This window comes from Endocarpon pusillum (assembly GCF_000464535.1).
Source record: "Endocarpon pusillum Z07020 unplaced genomic scaffold scaffold5398, whole genome shotgun sequence".
Taxonomy (NCBI): Eukaryota; Fungi; Ascomycota; class Eurotiomycetes; order Verrucariales; family Verrucariaceae; genus Endocarpon; species Endocarpon pusillum.
Window position 1 is genome coordinate 52,865 of NW_006916509.1, and position 26,601 is coordinate 79,465.

Sequence of the window (26,601 nt, forward strand, 5' to 3'; positions counted from 1 at the left end):
GCAACTTGGAAGAGACAATCTTCAACTGAATCGACCACAGAAAAGAAGCATACGGAGGTGACAATGCTTCCTTCACCTGGGCAAGGAAGGAAAATTACCATGAACAGACGATCAGCTCGGCAACCTCAGTCCACAAGCCCGTGGTCATGTTCATTGCTGACCATCGTCACCGCTGGCCTCGCAGTCTTCTTCCTCCTATCAGTTGTGCAGTCATTTCTAAATCGGCAGGTCGATCCGCAAGGATGCATTATGTCTACGATGAGTCCTACCTACATCAAAATGTCTGGCTTCGATACCGAGCACTCACGCTTCGCTACAAAGTACTCTCTTTATCTTTACCGAGAGGAAGGGGTGGATTATTACACCGAGGATAATATTGGTTTAAGAGGAGCACCTGTCCTCTTCCTTCCAGGAAATGCAGGAAGCTACAAACAGGTTCGATCGTTGTCCTCAGAGGCTTCACGGTACTTCCACAATGTGGTACAGCATGACCAAGAAGCCATTCGCGCTGGCACAAGCAGTTTGGACTTCTTCATGATTGACTTCAACGAAGATCTTGCTGCGTTTCATGGACAGACCATAATCGATCAAGCGGACTACGTCAATGAGGCTGTTGCATACATACTCTCTCTGTATCATGACCCTCACAGATCCAGACGAGATCCCCGTCTCCCCGACCCCAGCTCGGTTATCTTGATTGGACATTCGATGGGCGGAATTGTAGCAAGGACAGTCTTAATCACACCAAACTATCAATCAAACTCAGTCAATACCATCATCACCATGTCTACTCCCCATGCCAGGCCTCCTTTATCTTTCGATTCAGATATGGTCAAAACATATCAGCGAGTGAATGACTACTGGAGAGAATCGTACTCGCAAAAATCATCTAGCAACAATCCTTTATGGCATACAACCTTGATTTCGTTTGCAGGGGGAGGTCGTGACACAATGGTACCTTCAGATTATACGAGTCTCTCTTCTCTAGTGCCCGAGACACATGGTTTCACAGTCTTCACGTCTACTATACCAGATATCTGGACTAGCATGGATCATCTTGCAATTACATGGTGTGACCAATTTCGAAAGGTCCTGATCAAATCCCTTTTTGAAGTTGTGGACGTTCGAAGAGCGGCGCAGACCAAACATCGAACTGAGCGGATAAAGGTATTTCGAAAATGGCTGTTGACCGGCTTGGAAGCAGCTGCCCCGAAGACATTACCGTGGCATGATCCCACCGTCTTGTTGACCCTAAGCGATAGTTCTAGGTCAATGATCTTGCAGTCAAGCAACCTCACTATCAGGAGACTGGGCGCAGCGGGCCAAACAAATGCACAGCTACTTCCTCTCCCATCTGGTGAGGAGGCTGATGGGAAGCTAATTACCATTCTGACTGACCAAGCCATGGACAAGCTTGGAGATCTCGAAAAGCTTGAAGTCCTCTTTTGCAGCATCTTTCCTTTACCACATGGACACTCTTCCACCTTGCTTCCAGTAGAAATCGACCTATCTGATGGCAGCCCTGGGGCCACGCGACTTGCGTGCAAAAAAGCTGGTGGTGATGCCATACACCTACCAGCTTCAACAAGGACTTCGAAGCACGCCTTTGACCAAGCTTCGCCTTTCACTTACCTTCAGTATCATGCAGCAGATGTTGAAGAGCACCAATTCCTAGCTGTCGTTGACAAAGCCAATGATATAAGCGATGGCTGGTTAATTGCTGAGATTGCAGAAAAGTCGAGAACTTTCATGGTAGCTGATATAAGCCTGAAAAGGCTGTTGATGACCGGCCTTCATGTCGAACTACCAGCAGATCGTCCGTTAATGACAGACATAAGAGTGCCTGTGCTACACTCTAGTCTTTTAGCATACTCTTTAAGATTGGGCAATCTAGGATGTGGTAGTGCCACAGAACTCTTCACTCCTCTACTTCGTCAATACATCGGCCAGCCACATGAAAGCAAATTCTTTGTCAACTTCAAGCAGGCAGACATCAGTCTTCACGGTATTGCGCCATTCATGCCACCAGCATTGAAAGGGGAGGAATTGGCAAGTGGAGTTTCCTTTCAGCTCTGGACCGACCCTACTTGTGACGCATCGTTAAATCTTGCGTTGAAGGTTGATGTTACTGGCAGCCTGGGTAAACTGGTCATGAGATACCGTACTCTCTTGGCTGCTTTCCCACTGATGATTGTGGCAATGGTTCTCCGGAAACAATTTCGAGTATATGATGATACCGGTATTTTCATCACCTTCACTGAGAGCCTGGACAAATGTCTGCGGACCTCGTTACCAATTCTTTTCCTCGCCATGACTTTGTTTGCAACGTCAGTGGCCCAATCACCCACTTTTGCCTTCCGGTACAATCAAACCGCGAACTTGACGGAAGCACTGGTAGATTACACGCAGAATGATCTCTTCCTGGGCTCATCAGACACCTTTTTTTGGTTCCTTGTGCCTCTGACTGGTCTGGTCAGTGTTGGTGCCTGCATTGCAATCAACTATCTCGTCCTTGCCGTAACCTACCCTTTGTCCATAGTTTACTCCTACTCGACCACTAAATCTGGCTATATCAAGCACGAAGAGCCACAAACAGTCATTTGCTCCACCTTTGTACCTAGCACTCCTCGGCGCCGTGCGATCAACACCATCATTCTCTTAGTGTTTGTGGCTTTTGTCATACCATACCAGTTCGCATACGTGGTGGCTTGTATTGTTCAGCTAGCAACCTCGACGCGGGCGTTGAGGTTTGCTCGAGAAATGAGATCAGCCACTCTGATGAACTTCTCCAACTATACACACTCCATATTCATTCTCATGCTGTGGGTTTTGCCTATCAACCTGCCGGTTTTGATCGTCTGGATACACAACCTATCCGTCCATTGGCTCACACCATTCTCCAGTCATCATAATGTCCTCTCAATCATGCCATTCATCATCTTGGTTGAAACTCTGACGAGCGGCACCATGATTCCGAGGATTACGACGAAGGTCCGGTACCTGACTAATGTCATATTCTTCAGCTTGGCGGTTTTCACGGCCATGTATGGTGTCACTTATGCTTATATGCTGCATCAGTTGGTCAACCTAGTTGCGCTGTGGCTTGTCATCGTGCATTATGCATACCAAAGCGGGTTTCCTCTGAGTGGGCTCAAGGGTCTTCTCGAAGGAGACGATGATACAGATGTGAACGCTGATGTTAAGAAGATGCCGTGAACCAAGCTTCATTGGAATTCTCCTCGGTGCCTTCTTCGAAGCTCATCTTGTGGGTTGGAACATGCAAGATACGCGATAGGCATTTAACAAGAGGCTGGACGGAATTTTGATTTTACGTCTAGAAAGCAGCTGTCACTGGATGCCTCAGCCTCGGCATTTGAGTGACCGCACCGGTCCAAGTAATCTCTCCTGCACCAACGGCTTTTCAATATTCAATACACCCGTACCGTTCCAGGCCGGATCAAACACGATAATATATGATATGGGTCAGGATCGGGACCTGGAAGAGAAGGGTAGAAGTACCCCGTACCTGGAGGCACACGTGTTGATAGATCAAAGAGCTATTAATGTTTATTAATGTAGATAATGTGGAGATGAGTACATTCTACTTCTTTTCTGCGCTAGGCTTTCATCTTCTGGAACGTGACACGTAATTCTACACAGCCATGAGAAAACGCCTGCTTGCGTTCTGCATGCATGCCCAAGAAGGCGTAAGGACAAGGTGTTGTACCAATGAGACTCGAGAAATCGAACCTCCACCCAGTGGAGAGCGATGTTGTGGCTAAGGCTGAGGTCCTGGCATTAGCTGAGGCCTGACGAGGCTGTAGACTTGCAAGTTTTGGATCTCGTTGATATCAAGTGTGTTGAAAGTCCCACTACAGTAGAGTGACTTAGACTGATACCTCTTCTTGTGCTTGTCTCCTGCTTTCCGTCTGATCTATCTTCACATTGTCCGGTCTGATGTGATGATTGTGCTTCTGCTACAGATTTCACCCTGAGATCGCCAGCTCTTCCCCTCGTCCAACCTCAAATCATCCTGGGGGTACCGAAAGGTCGACTATACAGCTTTCATCAAATCCTCAAACCCACTCATACCAAGGACGGAGACACCGATAGGAAGTCGATCTGCCAATGTCTGCGGTGAAGACGTACCTCCTGCCTCCCAATCTCGATTTCCTTCAAGAAGGGGTAGTTGTGATTGCGAATATAATGCCTGATCCCTTCGAGCCGAGGAGGGTTCTCGCTCTCTGGATCCGAGTGAACTCAGACCACCGTAGACGAACGGTGGTGGGTCTTGGGTATATGAACAGTCGGGATAGCATGAGCTCAGCTCGCGGCGTGTGATCTCTATTAATTCGGCGCCACTTCTGCGCCTGGACAGGTTCCTGGTCAAGGTCCAGGCCATCCTGCTGCGTCACTTCGGATTGATGCTGTGCGGCATCTTTGGCTGGAGTTGCATCGCTTTCGGGGTTGCGTGTCCGTTTGCCGCCTTCCGGATTGAGATCTGCGATCTTCTCCTCCAGGAACTTCATCACGTTTTTCAAATTGTCTTGATAGCGTCGTTCCGATTCCGATTCCGATTGAGATACCGATACCGATACCGATTCCCATTCCCATTCCCATTCCCATTCCCATTCCCATTCCCATTCCGATGCCCCTTCCAAATCCTGTTCCACTGCCATTTGGTAGACTGTTGCAGCTGCCTGAAGTGCACCGCTGAAGTCATCTGCGCCCTTCTCTATCAGGAAATCCATTATCTCTTGAGATCCCCTTCCTGCTGCCTCCCTTAGTGCACCATTGTAGTCATCTGCACCCTTCTTAATAAGAAGTTGTACAATCTCAATACGTCCAAAGCGTGCCGCTGTTTGAAGTGCCTTATTATACTGATTTGCACCCTTCTTAATAAGAAGTTGTACAATCTCAATATGTCCAAAGAGCGTTGCTTCGTGAAGTGCCTTATTATACTGATTTGCACCCTTCTTAATAAGAAGTTGTACAATCTCAATATGTCCATGGAGTGTCGCTTTGTGAAGAGCCTCATTGTACTGATTTGCACCCTTCTCAATAAGAAGTCGTACAACCTCAGTCTCTCTGAAGATGATTGCTTCAGAAAGTGCCTTATTATATTGATTTATACCTTTATTAATAAGAAATCGTACAATCTTAATTTGTCCATAGAGTGTCGCTTTGTAGAGTGCCTCGTTGTAGTGGTTTGCACACTTCTCAATAAGAAGTCGTACAATCTCAATATATCCATTAGAGATAGCTTGATAAAGTGCTGTATGATACTGATTTGCACCCTTCTCAATAAGAAGTTGTACGATCTCAACATGTCCCAGGTCAACTGCAGCTTCAAGTGCACTGTTGAAACCACGACATTGCACATTTGCGTCTGCACCCTTGTCTAGGAGGAGCTGTGCCACTGTATAGTGATTTTTTATGGTAGCATATAACAATGCGGGGTTCCCCTCATCATCCTGTAAGTTGATGTCGGTTTTCTCGGACTCTAACAAGACTTCCACGAGCTTCTTGTGGCCGGCAGATGCAGCGAAGTGGAAGCCAGTCCAGCCTGGCATTTTGTAGTTGTAGTCTCTGGGAATCAAATACAGGCATTCAATGTTCCAGTAAATCGGAAACCAGATTGTATAACGTGGAGAAGTAGTATTAAGAAGTGTCAAGCATAAGCTGAACTCTTCGCTGCCCTGACCCACATCTGCGATTCGAAGGTGCTCTGGCCAATTCACCGCCGAGTAGTCCATGAAGTCGTAGATTGAGTTTTGGTAAATGCTTCCTTTGTCGGCTTCTTCGTTACTGTCGACCACTTGGTGGTCTCCCGACTCAATCTCTTTCTTGTCCGCAGCCTTTACTCGCAAGTCCTCCGGCGAATCTTCGGCTAAATCGTACAGTTCGCTGGGATCACGTTCCTCGTCCTCATCATTTCCTGTGAGCTCAGCATCTAGGGTGGCCTCCCAGACATTCGATACTGCTCCCGTGTCTGCGTCTTTCCTAGGGTCTTCAAAGTCGTCCAAAAGAAGATATCGCATACAAGTCTTTGCCATGATGAATTCACAGTACTGTTGAGACAGAGACTTTTTCCACAGGCCAGATCCATTACCCGACTTCAGATCCGTCTTCAAAAGAAATTCTTTGGCCGTTTGGTGGAAAAGCTGTATTCTGGAGTCTGAAATATATACGAACAGACCACAGAGATTTCGAATCCTTATTTTAAGGTGTTCCCTATCAAGGTCTAGGTCTTCAAAGCAGGAACAATCATCCTGACTTGCCAGGGCGAGAGCCACGTCCATTTCTTTCAGAGTAAGGGGCCTTGTCGCACCTACGATTATGCTGAGGAGGACTTTTGCTTCTTCTTGATCTGTGCTTTTGTTCAGAATGTTCTCATAGGCTTCGTCGACTGATTTTGGGATTTCTGCAACGATCTTGTTGAACTTTCTCTCAGTCCTTTTTAGGCTCTTGCGGATTTCTTCGAAGACTAGGTAAAGCCAGAGGTATGTACGGTTACTTGTTTGCTGTAACCGTGCTTGTAGCTTTTCTTGAAGGTTTTGTCGGAGATCTAACTCAGTTGAAAGCTTGGAGACCCAGGCACATGTAACGTGGTCGATCTCAGTGCTAATCTGCTCGTTCTCTTCTTCTCCAGCAAGTCGGATTGTTGGTAACCCATTTGTGATTCCACAAAATTGACGCTCGATGTCATAATATGGACGGCTTGTCACAAGAAATCTCAGACTTGATTTTCTTGGAGCTTTGCTGACGGAATCATTGTAGAAATCAGTGAGCATATTAATTAGCTCTTGCCGTCCTTCATCAGCACATTCATCAAGAGCGTCCAATACACAGATAACATCGCCAGCAGCAGGATCGGTTGCGGAAGAGACTAGGATTCGCCAAAGTTCCCTGGTCTCTTTTTGCAACATCTCTTTTAATATGTCCCAGTGTGGAAGTGCGTAGTACAGCAGCTGAGGCCGGTAACTGAAGAGTTGATGTAGCAACGCGCAAAGAGCAGTCGATAGACTGTTTTGCTCGTCATTATCCTTGAAGAAAAAGTAACAGGTTGAATATTCAGGGCCCTTGAACTCTTTGTCAATCAGTGACTTGGAGAGTACACTCTTGCCACACCCAGGGTCGGCTGAAAGCCACAGTAGGTCGTTACGTGTGTTTTTCAGCCATGATTTATACTGACCGTGGTTGAATACCCACTGACAAGTGCCTTCAACACGATCTGGATTACGGTCCTTATGTCTTTCATACTCGGAGGTTTTGAAGACTTGGTGGCATTGCCGATCTCGCTCATCTTCATATCGTGCGTTAACCTTCTTGTTCTGTTCGTTCGTCGTTGCAAGTAGCTTCGTTGCGAGTTGATGTGATTCAGGGTCTAGACTTCCAGTCAGATACTACTTCCGTATGAATGCAGATTGTTAAACCGCAACAATGAAGCTTAAACTGGCTTGTATTCTGACCACGTTGCAAATGGAACAGTCAAGGAAAAAATGAGAACCATAGATCTTCATGTTTTGAAGATAGATTATTTCAACAAAAGGCTTTACAGACCTGCGACTTGAACAATCCGCTGTTCTAATTTTACTTTGTGAGCCGGTATAATAAGCAAGAGTTCTTTGGCGTAAGCCGCGGCCGTGATTGCTGCATACGGTTGCCACTCCTTGTTTTTGTGGGAATCTGAGTAATCACAGATGCCTCTGATAACAAGACATTTGAAGTGATTCATGAGTCCTGCTGCTTCCATCTCAAAACAGAGCACCCCCAGATCCTCGCCATATTTTGATCGAGTCAAGCCGTGCTTGATGACCTGATTCCCCGAAGCGATGAGACCATAATGAATGCGTGGATCATTTGATTCACGGTCTCGTCGATCAATCAGCTCAGAGATGTCGCAAGAATCACAATTGGGAAACGAATCTGGGTGATTGTAATTCGCATTGAACAATCGATCTTTGCCGCGGCTGGGATAGCCATATTTTCTTGCCATCTTAGGGTAATTGGTAGACATCTGCTTAATGAATAATGGAATTTTGCTATCTTCCATTTCATGAGTTGCCTCCAATGTGCCCAACGCTGTCAATACCATCTGAGGAGGCCGATCTAGGGAGCCTGTCCTCTCGAGTCGACCTTCTGTTATTGCTTTACCCAGATCATACTGCACCACCCCACTGAGTGTTCCTTGTGGCCTGCTGACAACGATATCCCCAAGTCGAATGTCACGTTTAGCACTTGGAACGCCACCTCCAATCCCGACCATCAATCCAAATCGGGTCTCCTTGAAACTGTGCAGCATTTGCTCGGCTACAACAGCAGCAGATGTGGTTCCATAGTCCGGCAGACATGCGATCACGATGTTATGCTTCTGTATGCGACCGAGACAGTAATTGTTGTGGTCGGATGGATCTTGCTCTTGTGGTTGGTCGTGTATCTCATCCAACATGGCTCTTGCTGCGGTCATCTCCAGGGGAAGCGCACAGATCCATCCCACTTGGTATTCGCTGTTTGCCAGCGCAGGCGCCTTGGTAGGAGGCATCGAACCCAAGTAGGTATCGTACTCGAAGAGGAAGATAGCTCGGAAGGGAAGGCAACTCGAAGAGGAAGGTGAGGACAGCAGGCCGTAGCAGAAGTTCGGGGTCGCTTCCGGCACGATGGCAGAGGTTGAGCTTCACAAATAAGGCATCTTCGACAATGACAGTGAGCGAAAAAGAAGTAAGATCCGACCAGCTTGAAGTGCAAAGAAGGCTCAGAACTCGGTTACAGCACCATTCGCCTGGTGAAAAGCCAGAAAAGCTCATTCACATTGATGGTACATGACTCTAGCATCTAGAGTCAAGGATATGATAGTATGAACAAGTCGCAATTTCAAAGTCAGCGAGAAACTCTGCAGGAAAGCGGCAAAGCACAGTGAGGCTCAAGGGGCCAGGCGCCCTTTTACAGCCAACCATCGCATTGGACGTGAATGCATGCATGCATGCAGGGTCCAAGAAGTGCAACATAATTACCCATTTAGAAGCCTGTACTGCATGTGCAGCATCGATGTAAATACTACCGGGGGGGCCATAAGTAATGTTAGCTCCGCACTAGTTAGTAAAATTCTCACGAAACGCCCTCTTGACAGAACCTCTGTACGGCACTATGACCTCATTGCTCTACGCCTTTTTATCGGTTCTACGCGTTGCATTCGATGAATTTCGATGAATTTTGTATAGATTCTGTTGAATTCAACGAATTTCGCGTGGATTCTATTGATTTGCTGTTTCTACATATACGAATTCTACTCCGAATTCTGCCAGAGAGGTGCCATGCAGTGATGGATGCAGAAGGACGGCATACTCAAGATTAGAAAAGAAAAACAGACTAGTCCTAATTGAGCGATTTGCTGGCGTTCTATCTTGGCAGTTACATGATGTAACTAGCGTGGAGCTAACATTACTTATGGCCCCCCCCGTAGTATATTTTGATACTCAGTCGTATTGCTGTTTCTGATTGTGAGACGTATTATCATCATCATTGATGCTAGAGTTATTCTTGAATAGGAGGAATGATCAGTGATGATCAGAGGATACTTACTGGCCAATTTGCTCAGCCTAGCACTGTCTCGTCATTTTTGATAGTGGGCCTCAGGAACTGAAGCCGCTTCTTATCAGATATTGAACGTTTCTGTGGCCGCTCTGCAAGCATGCAGCGTCTTACTACGCAGTGGCTATCCGACCACCATAGCTGGACCTTCTAGGCTTCGCCTATGCAGTAAACATAGAATCACTATGGCCTGTAGGAATGCTTTAAGCATACAAGAAGTGGACGCTTTGAGCGCGCTTCAATTGTGCACCCGCGTTCTGTAAATATGCTCTCAGCATGCAACAGTAGTCATGCTCCATCTTACTGCACTCCGGTCCGCCGCTTAGTGACAGATTTAATGTGGCTCCTGGCATGACTTGAGATGTCAAATTTGAATGGACGTATTAAGTGGTACTTACGAGGCAGAAAATTCCCGTAAACATACCACGTAGGCAGCGGCACCAAATCGATCATCACGACCAGAACCCTAACTTAGACATTGCTTTAAGCGTGCAGCAACATTAGACCTCTTAAACGTATGACAATTGGCATGTCCAAGCGCGCAACAAGTAACCTCTGGGGAGTATGCTGAGCGTAGAGTAACTGACATTCCAACAGGGGTACAGTTGGTCCTGGAGTAGCACAATCCAAACACACAAACAGGAATCGGTGATGGTCAAGAATAAGCAAGAAATGATGATGATAATGATAGATGCTCATTGGTAAACAGACACCCATATCTTTACAGTAGTATTTGATATTATGTAATCGCTCGGTGATTCTTCGACTTTCACATGTCGGCGCTGCTCCACCATTCGTGTCAGAGAGGTCCACCGCAGGCAGGTGACCGCAGGTATCGCCATGCTCTTATCTCGTTCTCCTTTATGCTTGTTCGGTGTTACGAAAAGAGTCCACTCTGCACCTACGAAGCTGGCTTCGTTATTACACGGAACGTTTCTGAACTCGCACCTCTTTGCGCTGGAGTATGGATGAAGGAATACAAAGGCTTCCACAACCCAGGCACCATTTTATTGACCTGATAAATCTTGTTCTACACATCTGGTCTCCCTCAATATGATTGGTAAGGGGACAATCAATTGCAAGCATAATGATACTCGCTGACCCATTCAACCGCAGACCATGTTCTTGGGAGACCCTCATCCCAATTTCGCAAAGTACAAGTTTTCGCGGTCGTTTCCTTCTGGTCGTTCTATCTCTTGAGGTACGCCAACTGGATGTAAATCATGCTTCGCAGCTAACCATATCCCAGAGGCGACATACATGGCCCACCATTTATACGAAATCTATCTGCTCGTCTTGGGAAGAGATTCACCCCTTGGCAGACTGTTGTCCTGACTCTTCTTTGGCTGTATGTCGCTCGCAACTTTGCCAAAATAACCGGCCTTGAATCACCCGAACCCTTAGCGAATCTTTACAGTCGAGCGTTCTTCCGAGCAACATGGATCACAACTGCGCTGGATGCAGGGTTCTGGAGTGCTATGAAAATAAGGAACAAAAAGCTGAGAGATATAGCGTCGATTATTTTTACAGTGTACTACCTGATTGCGGCCGAGCAAGCAGATGAGAAGGTACGCAAGATTAGGGCGGTCATGACGGTTGACCATTTGCGAGTGGCCTGGAATAAGCCGAACACTCCATACTTGTCTTTTTTCACTCGGATAATGCGCCCACGCTTTACACAATACAAGCCCAGGAAAATTCGCATTCCCAGACCGAGATCGTCGATGTACAAGGAGCCAGTGAATGCGTGGATGTACTTCAACGGAACATTGGCGGAACTGAGAACCCAGACCAAGCTCGTCCTTGATATACCAGGGGGAGGTTTTGTGGCTATGGATCCAAGGACAAGCGATGACAAGCTGCTGGCTTGGGCGGGAAAGACAGGCTTGCCAATATTGAGCTTGGACTACCGGAAGGCACCCGAGTATCCCTATCCGTACGCACTCAACGAATGCTATGATGTCTATCATGTGATTGTCGCAACCAGAGGTCGATGCATAGGCATCGAAGGAGAAATCTGTCCTCGCATCGTGCTTACAGGAGACAGTGCTGGAGGGAATCTTGCTACAGGAACAGCATTGATGATCATTCAGTCTAATATGGCAGGGGGGCGCGGCATGACTCTCCCATTGCCAGCGGGCCTCGTTCTAATGTATCCAGCACTCGACATGAACATTGGGAGCTGGATGACTGATGATCAAATGGCCCTAATCAAGAATCCTCGAACAGCACGGAAACACGAGAACTTCATAAAACGAAAAAGCGAAGATATAGACAATCGTTTCACGCCCAGCACACCCCGTCCCTCTGATGATGACGGTGAAAGAAACACCAAACATGACTTCTTCAGTGATCGCAGCAGCAACAACAACGACGCAAAAACCAACAATCACGACATATCAGCATCCCAGAAACAGCAACCCAAACTAGAAACCGACGTCGAGGCCCAACGCCAGGCCGTCGCTGTCTCAAAACCCCAACCTCTCAAGACCCGTCTTGCCGTCTCGTCCATGATTTCTTACTTCGGCGACCGCATCCTCACCCCGGAAATGATGCGAGCCATGATAATTCTATACGTTGGTCCTTATTCGCGTCCTGACTTCACGACTGATCATCTACTCTGTCCCGCCGTCGCACCCGAACCTCTCCTCACGCGGTTTCCAAAAACGTACATTCTGACGGGTGAGCGGGACCCGTTGGTTGATGATACGGTTCTATTTGCGGGCCGGTTGAGGCAAGCGAAGTTACGTCTTTTCCAAGAACGCAAGGATCTTGGTCTAGAGAAAAGTAATGCGGAATTCGATGAGAAAAAATATGTCGAGGTTGCGCTGATTCCAGGAGTCAGCCATGGGTTTGTTCAATTCGTGGCCGTTTATCCCGAGGGTTGGAAACACATCTTTCGGTGTGGGAGGTGGATTGAGGATCTTTTTGCGGCGCCCCCTACAGCTTTTGAGTCGCAGACGAGTCTAAAGGGACGGTTGGGCAACGCCATTGGCATGGCTGGGGGTACGGGGAGTGGACTGGAGATTAATGGCAGTGTGAAGGGAGGAGCGAGTGGGGGTGTGACAGGAAATGGAAGTGGCAGACACCACAGACGGATCGGCACGGCAGAGAGTAGTGGCGATGAGGATAGACCTTTAGAGATGAGCTCCATCCATCCCAGTACCGGCACACCACCAGCATCACTATCTCTTCCAGAAAGGAAAAGCCCGCCTGGACCTGGCACCACTACTGCCAACTCGAGCGCCTATGCAAACTTTAAGCCGACATTGATCCCCAAGCCTGCCGGCCTGAAAATTAACCTCGACGCCAAAGACGCGAATAGCAATCTCAGGAAGGGGCACATTGATATGTTGCAGGATGCATCTTCCGAGGAGGAGCGGAGAGAGAGACATCATGCACGCACGAAGAGTGCAACGAGTTTGGGGAGTGAAGAGGATTTGCTGAAGAGGAGGATGCAGGGTCTGACTGTGGGGTTGTTGGGCGACGGGTAGGACTGAAATTGATGAGGAAGGATGAGTTGAGATGTTGTGGTTTATTTGCGTGTGGCCGATTGACTAGTATATAGGGATGGACTATCAAAACAAATATGCAATATTCATCTTAACAGAAGCTACTTGGTTATTTACCTGGTTCCCTGTTTTGCTGGCGGAGGGTGCTACTTCTCCTGTCCTGATATGGGATCCATTCCCTCCTCTCGTTCTAATCAAACACTACGTAGATGAAGATGGCTGACATCTACATGTCAAACCCTCTTTGAACTATATAGTAGCAGCAGCATTGACAGCAGCAGGCTGATTATGCATCAATATGGATGACTACAGTTGAGCTGCAGGTCAGGGGACGAGTGAGTAAGTGCATATGTCAGGAGCAATCACACATAGGGAGGAGGAGAGGTAAGCGGACCTAACTAGTCTCCGGGATTAATTGATAGGAAGTGAAGCAGCTCGTTAAGCCCATGTAGTCATGGCGATCTAAGAAAGGGTTAAGAGGTTCATGAATCGTATTTTCCTTTTGAAGTAGATGCTTTCCGATCTACTTACTTCGCATGAGGATTTTTCGACGAATCCTTTGGGCTGTACTTAGTACAGCATGATTCTACTTGAGTATGCGAAAAGACTAGGAAATCACACACTGGCCTCTAATACCCTCGCCTTCTGCCGCGCCAGCTTAGCCTTTCTTGCCACATCCAACCCCCTAGCCTCCATCTCCTGTGTGTCTTTCGATTTCTGCTTCTTGCTCTGATGCTGCTGCTGGTGCTGATCCACCCTCAAACGCCCCTCCTCGCGTTCCGCCTTTCGTTTCTTCCTATTCTCCCTCTTTGCTGCGACTTCCGCCTCCTTCTTCTTTCGTAACTCTACCTCCTCCCCGTCTTTCACGACGTCGTCATCGGCAACCCAAAGATCATCGGCTAGCCAGATGGGGAGAGCGGCTGAGTTGGGCGATTTGATGTGGATTCCTTTGACGTTTCGCCAGCCGCGGGCGACGTAGCGGTCTATCATGGCTGATGCCACGGTGGTGATATTCTCAGATAGTTGGGTGGGCGTAAAGCTTGCTCGGCCAACACGGACAGCGGCGTTGGTGCCAGGACGGAGGGAAACGGGGACCGCATTGAGGGCGGATTGAATTTCTTTGGCAACAATGGGTGGGGAAGCTACTGTTGCGGATTGGTCGCCTGCTCGTAAGTTTTTGTTGGCAGGCTTGACTCGTTTGCCGTCGATCTTTTCTAGCTGTGCGATTCGGATAGGGATAGGTCTCTTGGCGGAGTCTTTGTAAAATATCTTCCCAAGCGTATCTACTAGCCTGGTGATGATCCTGTCGTCGGCGAGAAAGACATCGTGCTCCGCTAAAAGTTGTCTTCGGCTCTCGAAGGAATGGTATTTTGCTTTTAGTTTTGAGTAGCCGATCACCTTCCCAATTCTCGCAGATAGAGAGGCAGGAAATGTTGGGTCGGCCACCACATCTTTGACGGCGCGTTGAGGATCAGCGGTGATGAGACAGATGCTGAGGGAGGGCGAGTTGTTGATTGAATGTGGTACAGGGATTTTGCCGGGTTTGAGACGATTCTTGTCAACGATGTGCTTCTTAGTGGTCAGGGTCAACCATATTGGTGGGTCCTCGGCTAGCTGCTCCTCGGAATCCGAGTCACCATCGTCGTTGTCCAGGAGGCTCTTCTTTGCTGAAAGGTCTTTCAGCCGTTTGGCCTCTTGTTGCACATGCTGTAGCAGGGCAGTGGAGGCTTTCAGTGTCTTCAGGATGGTTAGCAGACGAATTGTGTAGCACAACGCATTGACGTACTTGGTCGACATCTATCTGATAAGGCGAGGGTGTACTTCCAGCAGCTTTTGAATCAGATGTGATTGGCGCCATGATGGAGTATACAATCCGGAATTTCTGGGTCGGTTTTCTATCTGCGAATATAATTTCGACGATTTTTCGAGGAATTTAGAGTTGGGACGTAACTGTACTAGGTTACTACTATTAGTGATGCGGATAAGGCCGCTTGACCTTCCTTGATCATCTACTACATAAGCTTGACACTTCCATAGATAAGCTACTAGTACTCCGTAGTTCGGTTAATTTTGGTACTCGAGTAGTTATTCTTTGCTTGGAGTTCTCGGTTCTCCATCTACATAAGCGACCCCTCGCTGCCTTGCTAAACCAATTAATGTGCTTCCGCTTCTGCCTGGTGTCTTTCTCTTGAAAAGTAACCTACTCGATCTGTGATACTAGTAGGAGAATATTATGAGGAGGTTGGGTTCCCAGCATCGGATCAACAGCCGCGTTTCGCTGGCCAAGGAAAATGAGGTGGCTCGGTACTAGTAGTAGGCAGCCCACATCGTCGTCGAATTGGAGATGCAGTTGGATCGTCTATGCTCCAATTGAGGTGTCTTTGTGCATGATTGCCCATCTCCCTTCATGAGACACATGGCTCTATCTGTGCACTATGTTGTGTCCGCTCTCACTGTAAAATCTCATCACATATACGGAGTAAATAAACTGAGTTACAGAGAAACACTCTCTCTGACAATGTGTTCAGGTATGACCTAATTGGTGATTTCTTGGAGAAGCCGGAGTTAGCAGACTCTCAGCCAGACGTAACGCGTCTATCCACTGCACAAGCGTGCCAAATGTCTCCACCACCTCATTCCCTGCCCTTGAAACCCACACCGACCCAAGCGTGACCTTCTTCATACTACGTACACTCTCTTTCCCGACCTCACCCTGATTCATCTTCCATAATACTTCAAATCGAAGGTGACACTGACATGCGGGCCTGTCAGTGATTCTCCCCCACCTTGACCATCAACCATCAACCATCAGCCACCGCGTCTGGAGGTTGATTTCCAACTTGACGCGCCCTTCCAGTCAAAGAAGCTGAAGTGAACAACTCGGCTTCTCTACACCGACTACTATCTGATTCCTGTGCCGGCATGGCACCCTCACCCAAACGAAAGATATCCTCTGCACCCCCAGTGGCCGGCGCCAAAAGAACAGCCGCGTCTCTCCTTCCTGCCTTCGAACCCTTCTCATCGTCACCTGCGCTTCCACGTGGCATCAAACGATCTCGTGATGCCTTGTCTGAGATTGTAACCTATCCTACACCTGTCCCAACATCTTCAACCGCAGTTCCATCCTCTTCTCCTCCGGCTCCGTCCAAGTCACGTCATTCATCCAAGCGTGCTTATTCCACAGTATCCGAACGTGCTCCTCTTGCCGATGTCCCATCGATCGAGCTACCTAGAGATGGCAAAAAGATACTGATGGGACGGTCGAGTGCGACTTGTGACTATCAGCTCTCTTCCAACCGTTTGATTTCCAGAGTACATGTTACAGCTTGCTTCAAGCCTGCTTCGTCGAACCTCAAACAAGACCAGATTGAGATCACTTGTGCTGGGTGGAATGGTATAAAGGTACACTGTCGTGGAAAGGCAGTAGTGTTGAGCAAGGGTGATACTTTCACTTCCTGTCACAAGGGTCTAGACGTCATAGTTGACGCACAAGATTCTCGTATCTGTGTCAAATGGCCGAGCAAGGATGACACACCATTCAGCTCTGGATCTTCAGATGAAGAAGGCTCTCCTAGTCGACGTCCAAGATACCTCAAGCGCCACTCCACTCCACCGAGCCCACATCTGCCCCAGCAACAGATCGCCTCACCAGTCTCACCTTCGCCCGCTGTCCAGCCCACTCCAAATGTCTCCATTCCGTCTTCTCCGCCCAGCCTACTGCAACCGACTGGAGGTCCGGTCATTGTTTACGAGGACAAGTCGGTCTCTCCTCAAAACACTCACCATAAACCAATGACCGTGTCTCAAACAACTGTCAAGATGTCTCAACCAGCCAGCGTTCTGCTTCCTCAATCTCAGGATAGTTTACTTAGCGTGTCTCAAGACTTCTCCGATCAAGATGAAGAGAATGACCCGATCATTCACTCCTTCGGTCCTTTTGGTGCTAATCTCCTTCCCCGCATGGCATCGTTCACCACTGGAGAATCACTTATTACCTCGCCACGCAAAGAGTCTCGAGCTCGTCCTGAGCCTTTGAAATCCTCAGCTTCACCTTCTCAAGCACGGAAGAGATCCAACTCATTCGACCTCAAGACCCATGTTATCAATCAACTAGCATTCTCACGTCTTTCTTCTACTCCTCTGTCTACTATTCTTAGCCACTTTCCCGATGATGCTGGAGATTGCTCCGCTGAGAATGTGAAAGAGGTCATCGCCCAGACCAGTTGCATTGGGGAGGTCACTCGTGAAGGCAAGGATGCTGCTGGCAGACCTCTGGAGAGCGAATACTATTACATTCCCGATGAGGACGGAGACGAAGTGAGACGGGAAGCTGTTGTCAACGAACTTCGGAAGCCTGGGCTGCGAGCCTGTCGTAAGCAGCACAAGGTTTGTCTTGCTACCCTCTTCTATGTTGGATGCTAATTTTATTTTCCAGCAATACTTCTGGAGAAAGCCGAAGTAGTCGTATGATGGTGGATGTCGATTACTGTGTACCCACATTAGGGTCGATGTTCTTGCGAGAAATCCCTGTTTTCTTCTCGATTATGATACCAAAAGCCAAAGAGCTCAGTATGGCGAGGTCACTGTTTCTTTCCTTTCGATTGCCTTGCACCAAAACCAATCACCTGTACACAGTATGGTATTATTTCCAGTTGATCACCTGCTGTCGGTCGAATACATGAGCACTCCATCAGTCGGAGAACGGTGGATGAAAAGCTCTTGATAGCTAGCGATCAATATACCAAACATCAAGCTCTGCGTTCTTCTTATCTAACGACCTTTCTCAAACGGCTCTACCTTGACGCCTGTTAGGATCATTGGTGTAGCAGCATTGGTAGCATCTCCGCTTCCGTATAAATGCCAAGGTCTTAGTTTTACTGCGAGACTCGAGTCTTGTTCCTCAAATAGACCCTGTTCTACGACTAACTTAGTAGTTGAGCGCCGCATGAATGCCAATCATGTTGGAGCCAAGCTGTTGATCGAGTACGGACCCGATCAATCATCTCTGCTGGGCAACATGGATGCAGTTACCTCGGACCGGAGGAGATCTCCAGGTGTGGAGGTGGAAAGTACATCTTTACCCGACTGCCTGTCTTCGGCTTGTCTTCCACGCTGCACTCCCCCGTGTCACTTCGATCTTCATCGGACAGACATCATGGTTTCCACGTTGTATGCGTAGTAGCACTACTGCTTGAGAGATATTCCAAATGGGCGGAGACAAGCCATGGCCGCAGGTGCCGATAGGCAACAAGAAGTCAGTCTCTCCATGCTCCCTATTGTATCAATCCGCCTTTGTATTGAAGAAGCGAAAATGACAGCCATCTGGTGGCCGCCGTGGTGATCATTGGAGCAGGCATATCTGGAATGTGCACGGCCATTGATCTCATCAAAAGAAACAATTGTCGCAACTTCGTGATATTGGAGAAAAGTGGAGGCGTGGGGGGTACCTGGCGGGATAATAAATACCCTGGCTGCTGCTGCGATGGTGGGTAGAAGTTATTCCAAGTTGATGGGAGAATATGCTGATATATTGCTCAGTCTGGTCACAACTCTATAGCTACTCTTTTGAACAGAACTCGGGTTGGACAAGAGAATATCCAGGCCAAGAAGAGATATTGGTACGCAAGAAATCTGCTTCCTTTAAGGGTCCTGACCATAAATAGGACTACCTTATTGGCGTTGCGCAAAAGTATGAGTTATATCGCTATATCCGCTTCAATACCTCTGTGGAATCAGCGCAATGGGACAATGCAGAAAAGAAGTGGAAGACTGCCGTCAAAGTGACTGCCTCAAAGGATGCAGAGTTTGGGGACTCTTATACTCTGACGTCGGATTTCCTTGTTTCGGCGGTCGGACAGCTCAATGTCCCCCGATTTCCCAATATTCCAGGTCTTGATGAGTTTCAAGGCACAACGATGCACAGTGCAAGATGGGATTGGTCCTACGGTTTAGAAGGAAAGCGCATTGCTGTGATTGGCAATGGTTGCAGCGCTGCCCAGATTGTTCCTGAAATCGTCAAAGCTGCATCAAAGCTTACGGTATATCAGCGGACAGCAAACTGGATCATTCCTCGAGGTGATGCACCCATCCCATCCTTCAAACGTGCACTATACAAATATGTGCCTCCTATTCGATGGCGACACAGAGCAGATCTGATGGATATCCGAGAGTCGTCCTATGCTGCGATCCTCGATCATCATTCTCAGCTTGCGGAAATGTTGATGGATCTAAGCAAGGGTCTCATGAAAGCACAGCTGCCCGATAAGCCGGAATTATGGGACAAATTGACCCCGAATTATCCTATTGGATGCAAGAGAATCATCAGTACAGATGACTACTTTCCAGTTTTCAATCAGGAGCAGGTATCTCTTGAAACGCGGCCAATCTCGAAGATCACAGAGAAGGGCATTGAGGTTGATGGTAAAGAAAGCGACTACGATCTCATCGTCCTGGCGACGGGTTTTCGAACTGTAGAATTCATGCATCCGATCAGAATCACCGGCAGTGCAGGCCGTTCCATCTCCGATATTTGGGCTAAAGGTGGTCGAGCACTATACGGCATCACGGTCGAAAGCCTACCCAATTTTGGCATGCTCTATGGTCCCAACACCAACCTTGGCCACAACAGCATCATATTAATGATTGAGGCGCAGTCAAAGTACATCTGTGCCCTGGTGGCTGAAGTGCTTCGAGCTCGTCAAGCAGGGAAATCGCTCACCATCACACCTAAGAAAGAGAGGTTGGAGGAATACAACAACGAGCTACAGAAGAAGCTTAACACGACCGCCTTTGCACATCCGAGCTGTAGATCGTGGTACAAGAATGAGGAAGGGGTTATCACGAACAATTGGTCTGGGACGGCGATCGAGTATCAGAAGATGCTCGAAAGGGTGAGATGGACGGATTATGAATTATCAGGCAATGGAGCAGATGAGATGCCAGAGACAAGTTTGAAGATACCCAGAGTGGTTGAGGAGACGTACCTTAGCTATACCGTGCTGGCTTTGGGGGTAGCTAGCATGTTGGCTGCAGGAGCAGGATGGGCCCTCAGGAGCTCGGGAAGATTGAGAGTCAGGTGATATGAAATCTAGTAACCCTGAATGTACTGATTCGCCACAGATATGAGGAGATATCTTATAATGATCCGATTTGATGCTCCATGTTCAGTTGATCTTTTTGTGAAACCTGGCAACCTCTGGACCCCCACCTTTTCGCCAGCATAGAAAAGGGACACATCACCACTCCACAAAAGGACACTTAATTGATGTACCCCACTGACTAGCATATCGGCTACCTGCGGTACTTACCATAGTAGCTTAGCGTTGCGTTGCTTGGCAAGATGGCGTCACACTCTCGGAACTTGCCATCCGTGACAGCCTTACACAGTACACAGGCAGACAGGAACGTGTGTGTCAATCACGTTCAAAGTTTGCAAGGAGTCATCTGTTTCAGAATTACCTGCTGAGTCCTCCATCCTACCACCTCCCATAGTCTCCCCTACCTGCTCTTGAAACCATACATTTGGTGATCTTAGCCATCTTTCGAATCAGCCTGAGCCTCAAAACCCCCGCATCTGCCTATCATTCATGTGTCTTGCCCTCATCGTCAACCTCCGAGCACAAGCATAAGTTTCAAGATGCCTATGTTCAACGTACGTATCCTCGTCTTCCGCGTCCCATAGAATAGAAGCCTCACCAGCTCCATCCACTGGCCCATTCCTCAGTCAACAACTTCCTTACAAATTCTCCTTCTCACACCCCTCCACTCCTCACCATCTTCACCAGTCCCGTCACCTCCAATCACCTGTTCCACTAGTCCACTCCCCAACCGAGGCTTATTCTGTTTCCAATCACCTTCAGGTAACACTCAAAGAAAACGCCCACGAAGACGAGCTTAAAAAGGCCAAAGACAAAAGCAAGGAGCAAGGTGGAGAAATCAAACATGAGTTCAGCTTGATCAAGGGCTTTACGTATGTCATCACCTCAGCAGTGCGCTCTTGCCCATTATCATCTTGTCCTCCGTATCCTCTCGTTGGGATCTACAGCCTCGTTGGTCAGATACTTACTGTTGTTTCTTCTGGTTGTGATAGGGTCGAGTTCCCACCCGACAAAGTCCACGCTCTCCAGACAAACGAGCACATCCATGTGGAGCAGGATGGGGAGGTTAAAACGCAGGGCTAGATGGCGTTTACAAATCCACATCAAAGAAGATAGCAGGCGAGATGGCTGGCTGGGTTTCATGGCGGCCTCGGGGAGCACTTGAAGAATTGACCAATGAAGCGGTGGTTGCTGGACCTGCAAGACATTTCTTACACGGCAGAACCTATTTTCATGATTTGCTGCGCTGCGCTGTGGAGAAGGGATGGGAGTGAGACTGCGGGAGACACGGTATGACATGATATGATACACGATGCGCGAAGAAAATGCGTTCCACATCTCAGAGGACAGAGATCAGCTAGATAGCTACTGGTCCAATGAAATCAACGATTCAGCTATCTGTGCTACTGCTGCTGTAACGTGTGATTGGTACTTTATCACCAGCATTTTGGTGAGAGATGAGGAGCCTTGAGTAAGAATTATCGTGTAAGATGGCATTAATCAAGATACCCCTCCTGGGCCATCAGAAAATGCCATCACAGGAAATTATTGACTAGTACGGAGTCACCTGAGCTCATCTGTCTGCAGACGAAACCGTGTTCACGGTGACCATGACTGGTTACTGTTGGGTACCTTGGCGCTGCTATTTATGCATGTGAGATCTGTTCAACTCATTTCTATCCCGTGTCGATTTTGGCCAGCCAGTCAGATGATGCCTTGATATTCGTTACCTTCGCGTTCTCTGGCGGAACTAGGCTATGCCATGAACCTGACTCTGGAAATCAATTCTGGAGCTCCACCCTTTCAACGTGACCTTCTCCTTCTCTTCTTCCTCCTCCAGCGGTGCAGTGGTTTATTCCTGGCGGAAAACCTATCATATCACATACTCATACACCATATTCTTCCCTAGCGTAGGTTGCATCTCAAAAATCAGTAGTCCTTCCATTATAGCTCCACTCGCCCGCACTTCCCCATCTCAGCGGCTCGTTCTTCGGTCCCCCCACCTCTCCCGTCTTCGGATTCACATCGCCCTCAAACTCCGGCGTCGCGCCCCTCCGCACCGCGGGGTGCAACTCCTCTCCACTGCCCCTTGCTTCGATTACGCGGTTTATCTCTTGTTCCTCCTCTACGGGCGACTGAGAATGGATTTCTGAGGAAGTGCTGGATTGATGTGACTCTGATGCTGAGTTGTCTGTGCGACTTGAGATCAGGCCCTCTGCGTCTGCGATGTCTGACGGGTTGGAGTCGGGGGATTGGTTTATGCGTGGCGCGGTTCTACGCTGTGAGGCGGGGGTGTCTCTGGGGGTGGAGAATGCTCCAGTGGATTGGCGTTGGAGGGCTTCGAAGAGTTCTTGTTCTTCCTTTGGGAGTCGGGGTGGGGAGGGGCCGGTGCGGAAGGGGAATTCTGCTGGTGAGGAAGATTGGGGTCGAGATGGGGAGGGGTGGATGTGGTGGCGTGGGGTTGTGGAGAGGAGGCGGTTCAGGGTGAAGAGGGAGCGGTTTGGAGGTTTCGGTTTGGAGGTGCATATGATCGAACGAAGAGGAGTGAGTGTTCGTGACATGTCTACTGGTTTAGGGGATGCTGTGTTTGGTTGGCAGAAGGTAGTGGTGGAAATGAATGAGCAATAAATTGACAGTCTTCGGGCCCATATAAATGACGATTTCATGCCGAGGTTGTGCAGTTTGCAGCAGATATAAACATGCCAAGGCTTTATCCTACACCAATTTTTCTGTCATGAGATTTCTGCCCACTTTTGGAAATGGCGGAAAGGTGACTACACCACTATCAGAAGTCATGGCTCTCTATGACCAAGAAATCTGGTGAATCAAGTAGCACTGCTTTTGGGCCTTGGTCAGAGGCTTGGATATGTGAATCTTTTCTGGCGGCTCTGACGTGTCCTGCCTTTTGTCTCCGACCTGGCTCTCACCATGTTTCTCCCATCAAGCTCTCATGGAAGGCTGTCCAAGGGCAAGAGTTCTTTGAACACCCCTGCTAAATAAACTTTTCTTCATATGATTAACTTACATGCCTCTCACAGGAATCTCCGGGAAGAGGTGATTGGAGACATGAATTCTCCCTGTTGTCCTGTTTGACCTCAAACAAGCATTCACGGTGAATGCTTGCAGGCTCAATCTCTTAAAGTCTTCACTTTCTGATCTCTATTCCTGCTTATCTCTTCTTGAACCTGACTCTCTAACCCACTTCCGTTCTCTTATCCATCTGGCTACCCCAATTGGAGACTCCAGGCTAGTGGTTAGCCATTCTTTCTGGTACGGGCAGTATCCATCGATACACTCACTACACGCCACTGCCCGGTCTTCAAGTCCTCAAAAATGCCTGCTCTAGTACCCGATCGATCCTCTGGTCTGCGGGTCGCCCATTCGACTAGCGCCATTGAGCTGTTGACGAGGAATGAAAAAATGTTGAAGATGTTCAACTCCAGGTTGAAAAGCTTGGTAGGCAGAGACCTGAGGTCTTCAAAACATGTTGGTATGAATTGTGCTTCTGCTTCTCACTTCTAGCATCGATGCTTATGGCGGTATGTGATCTAGTCAGTTGTATCACGGGACTTCTCGCACGCTTACTCCATATCGTAGAGTACTTTGTCAGCGGCTTCAATATCGTTCTTCCGGTCTTGGCCCAAGCCCTCGAAATGCCCGAACAATCACGAACATGGCCTGCAAGCATATTTCCTCTTATTACTGGGTCCCTTCTGCTCCCGGTAGGCCGTCTGGCGGACATGTATGGCGGCTACGTCCTGTTCTAGGTCCTTCTGCTCTTTTGACTACCACATGGTTTGCTCCAGTGGCTGCAGGAGGTCTTGTCCTTGCTACAGTCGCGGGTGTCATATTACATCTATTGTCAGGAACAATACTCATGATCCTCTCTGCTTCAGGTAATGTCCTCTGCGTGCTGCTCTTCGCAGTCATTCCAAAGCAGCCTAATTACTGGGCATATGTCTGTCCAGCCATGATTGGGGCCACCATGGGGGTTGGTATTGCGTACAGCGTGAGCAACGTGTTCATCACTACCCAGACGCCCAGCAACAAGCAAGGGCTGGCAGGCGTCTTGATCAACAGTACCCTGTTTCTCGGAATCAGCTTCTTCTTAGGAATTGCTGATATCGTTGTTGCACAGACTGTCATCTTGGACTAAGGAAGAGCTACAAGTTGGCTTTTTGGTTTGGCACCGGATGTGCTGGTGTTGCACTGCTGCTGTTGGTTCTTTTTGTCAGAATTGATAGAGAGAAGAGCGATTTGACATGCGATGAAAAAGCTGAGCTCGAAAGTGAAGTGAGCCGAAGGTCACTAGTCCTTCCAACAAACGGCGCCTTTGACCGCGGGGACGGGAGCGAAATCGATATTACTGCGTTGCCTGCAATACGATGAACATTACACTGCAAAGGGCCAGTACATTTTGCGGCACAACCAAAAGTTTACTTAGACCTGATACATCGGATTGGGATAAAGAAGCGTCACGGAGTTTAGAGGTATCTTGTCTTTCTGCAGCTGGTATCTAGCAGGACTGCAGCTATTGCACTGGCTGAACTTAATTTGGCTCTGGCATATTCTGCTTTACGCTCCTGCGTGTTCAAGCTTGAGAGCATCTAGTGTTATTGGTTATAGATCATGGCATTTCGACTATTTACTCGATCTCCTCACTCTTCAAGTTCATCGCGCAATTGCAGCAGGATGTCCCAAGAAAATACAACAGCGGATCGAAAGCCAAGAGAATCTTCGGGTTACGGATCGTTCTAAAGATGACAAAATACGCCGCTTTACAGGGGAACGTCCCTAATTGCAGCGCTCGCACAGCTTGGGTCTGTCCTTCAATGGTCAGCAGAGCTGTTCTTTCTGCTGCCCAGAATCCGTCTGAAGAAACCCGGTTTCTCTACATCAGCATGCCCAGATTAGCTACTAATGCTCGTTTTTCCCAGTCGGTGTCTGAGGGTCACGTACCTTCCAGGGCACTTTCTGCCAGCCCCATAGCAATACTGCGTTTCCTCTGGGCTTCCTTCTTGGCCGCTTCCTCTGCCTTAACTTTCTGCTTTATGGCATTGTAATATGCTATCTCTGCATCCGATGAAGTTAGGTCTTTTGCTCCGGGCTTCGCAAGGCCGAACCCAGGCATCTTCAGAGAGGTAGGAGATGAGTGTATCAGTTTCGCTGGTGAAGTTCCAGATCAAGACCTGTTCCAATGGTTCATCAACGTCTAAAGTCAGGTAGGTTTATTGCTGCTCTGGGTTTTCACGGAAAGGTAGAGAGCAATTATGAGAAATCCAGAAAGCCTGGTCACGAGGAGAACGCTCTGTACCCATGTAAGCCCTTTTCATGATCAGCATACGCTCTCGCACATTGATTTAATGAGATAACTAGACTCGCATGAGGGATTAAGTACACAGTGAGGCTGTGCCGCCTCCAAACTCGTATGCACTTTCCCTAGTCTACTTAGCCCTCTTCGTCCCTAGCACTTGCTTCAACATGGTTTTCTTCCCTGACGAAGACATCAATGTCAGTCCGTTGTATCGATCTTTCCCATCTCAGAAGAGAGACACATCAGCCACTCCACCAAAAGGACAGCGCTTGGGGGTTTCGAACCACACTTAACTGATGTATCCTTACTAACTCGCCCAACCTCACAGGAAGCCGCCCCCGGCCGATCAGAAGACAGAGACAGGGCTTAGTTCAGAGCAAAGTACTAGCAGTAGACAGACCGACCAATAATTCCAAGAGAGTAAATAATGGGAATCCAACACAGCCGAGGCAGAATCTCCCGTGGCACAGGCATTGCCAGAAGAGGGACACATCAACCACTCCAACAAAAGGACAAGCCTTGTGGATTTCGAATCACAATTAATTCATTCATCCTTATTGACTACTTCCGCATACCCTGCTTTGCACATCCTGGTGCTTCTGACTCAATCAATAACCTCATCTTCTCTGCCTGTCTCCTCTTCTCTTCGTCTGCTAGAACCTTTTGCTTAAGTGCGTGGTAGCCTGCCACCTCTGCGTCGGAAGAGGCAAGGTCGTATGGTCCTGGACCGGGAAGGTGGAACTTCGAGAAGAGTTTGGATTGGGGCATCGTGGTGGAGAGGAAAGTAGTCCGGCTAATCCTCGGTCAGTCCATACTTGGATCAAAGAATCCCTGCCAGGAGACTGTACCTTTCTTTATTAAGTACAACAGAGATGATATTGCGAGCGTTGATGGATGTTGATACAGATTCCTCGAGAGCGAACTCATTTTTATATGTTTCCTTGACTCGTCCGATAGAATGGCATCACAAAGCCCAATGCCTTGACGAATGGCAACATCAAATCCATAATCAAGCTGATTGGACGTCGTTACGCTGCGTATCGCGCTCTAGCGGCCAGTGTCGATCAGTCCATCCATGTGGCATGAC

General features: G+C 48.3%; 7 protein-coding genes across 7 annotated transcripts; 3 read left to right on the forward strand and 4 right to left on the reverse strand.

Moving 5' to 3' along the window:
* Positions 1 to 279: 279 nt before the first annotated feature.
* Positions 280 to 3,216, forward strand: EPUS_08025 (GPI inositol-deacylase; the record flags this gene model as incomplete). The annotated part of the gene is made up of 1 exon (XM_007806341.1): positions 280 to 3,216. One exon carries the CDS (start codon positions 280 to 282, stop codon positions 3,214 to 3,216), a length of 2,937 nt encoding a protein of 978 aa, XP_007804532.1.
* A 959-nt stretch (positions 3,217 to 4,175) lies between these two features.
* On the reverse strand, positions 4,176 to 8,545 carry EPUS_08026 (uncharacterized protein; the record flags this gene model as incomplete). Its single annotated transcript, XM_007806342.1, has 2 exons — positions 4,176 to 7,387; positions 7,564 to 8,545. The coding sequence occupies 2 exons, from the start codon at positions 8,543 to 8,545 to the stop codon at positions 4,176 to 4,178; spliced, it is 4,194 nt and encodes a 1,397-aa protein (XP_007804533.1).
* Positions 8,546 to 10,644: 2,099 nt separating this feature from the next.
* EPUS_08027 (uncharacterized protein) lies at positions 10,645 to 13,085 on the forward strand (the record flags this gene model as incomplete). The annotated part of the gene is made up of 3 exons (XM_007806343.1): positions 10,645 to 10,651; positions 10,708 to 10,792; positions 10,841 to 13,085. 3 exons carry the CDS (start codon positions 10,645 to 10,647, stop codon positions 13,083 to 13,085), a joined length of 2,337 nt encoding a protein of 778 aa, XP_007804534.1.
* A 633-nt stretch (positions 13,086 to 13,718) lies between these two features.
* On the reverse strand, positions 13,719 to 14,961 carry EPUS_08028 (uncharacterized protein; the record flags this gene model as incomplete). The annotated part of the gene is made up of 2 exons (XM_007806344.1): positions 13,719 to 14,840; positions 14,890 to 14,961. The coding sequence occupies 2 exons, from the start codon at positions 14,959 to 14,961 to the stop codon at positions 13,719 to 13,721; spliced, it is 1,194 nt and encodes a 397-aa protein (XP_007804535.1).
* Positions 14,962 to 16,025: 1,064 nt separating this feature from the next.
* Positions 16,026 to 20,182, forward strand: EPUS_08029 (uncharacterized protein; the record flags this gene model as incomplete). Its single annotated transcript, XM_007806345.1, has 4 exons — positions 16,026 to 17,475; positions 18,038 to 18,272; positions 18,661 to 18,721; positions 18,767 to 20,182. The coding sequence occupies 4 exons, from the start codon at positions 16,026 to 16,028 to the stop codon at positions 20,180 to 20,182; spliced, it is 3,162 nt and encodes a 1,053-aa protein (XP_007804536.1).
* A 1,940-nt stretch (positions 20,183 to 22,122) lies between these two features.
* Positions 22,123 to 22,761, reverse strand: EPUS_08030 (uncharacterized protein; the record flags this gene model as incomplete). The annotated part of the gene is made up of 1 exon (XM_007806346.1): positions 22,123 to 22,761. The coding sequence occupies one exon, from the start codon at positions 22,759 to 22,761 to the stop codon at positions 22,123 to 22,125; it is 639 nt and encodes a 212-aa protein (XP_007804537.1).
* Positions 22,762 to 24,978: 2,217 nt separating this feature from the next.
* EPUS_08031 (uncharacterized protein) lies at positions 24,979 to 26,282 on the reverse strand (the record flags this gene model as incomplete). The annotated part of the gene is made up of 3 exons (XM_007806347.1): positions 24,979 to 25,022; positions 25,160 to 25,366; positions 26,090 to 26,282. The coding sequence occupies 3 exons, from the start codon at positions 26,280 to 26,282 to the stop codon at positions 24,979 to 24,981; spliced, it is 444 nt and encodes a 147-aa protein (XP_007804538.1).
* Between the last annotated feature and the right edge of the window lie 319 nt (positions 26,283 to 26,601).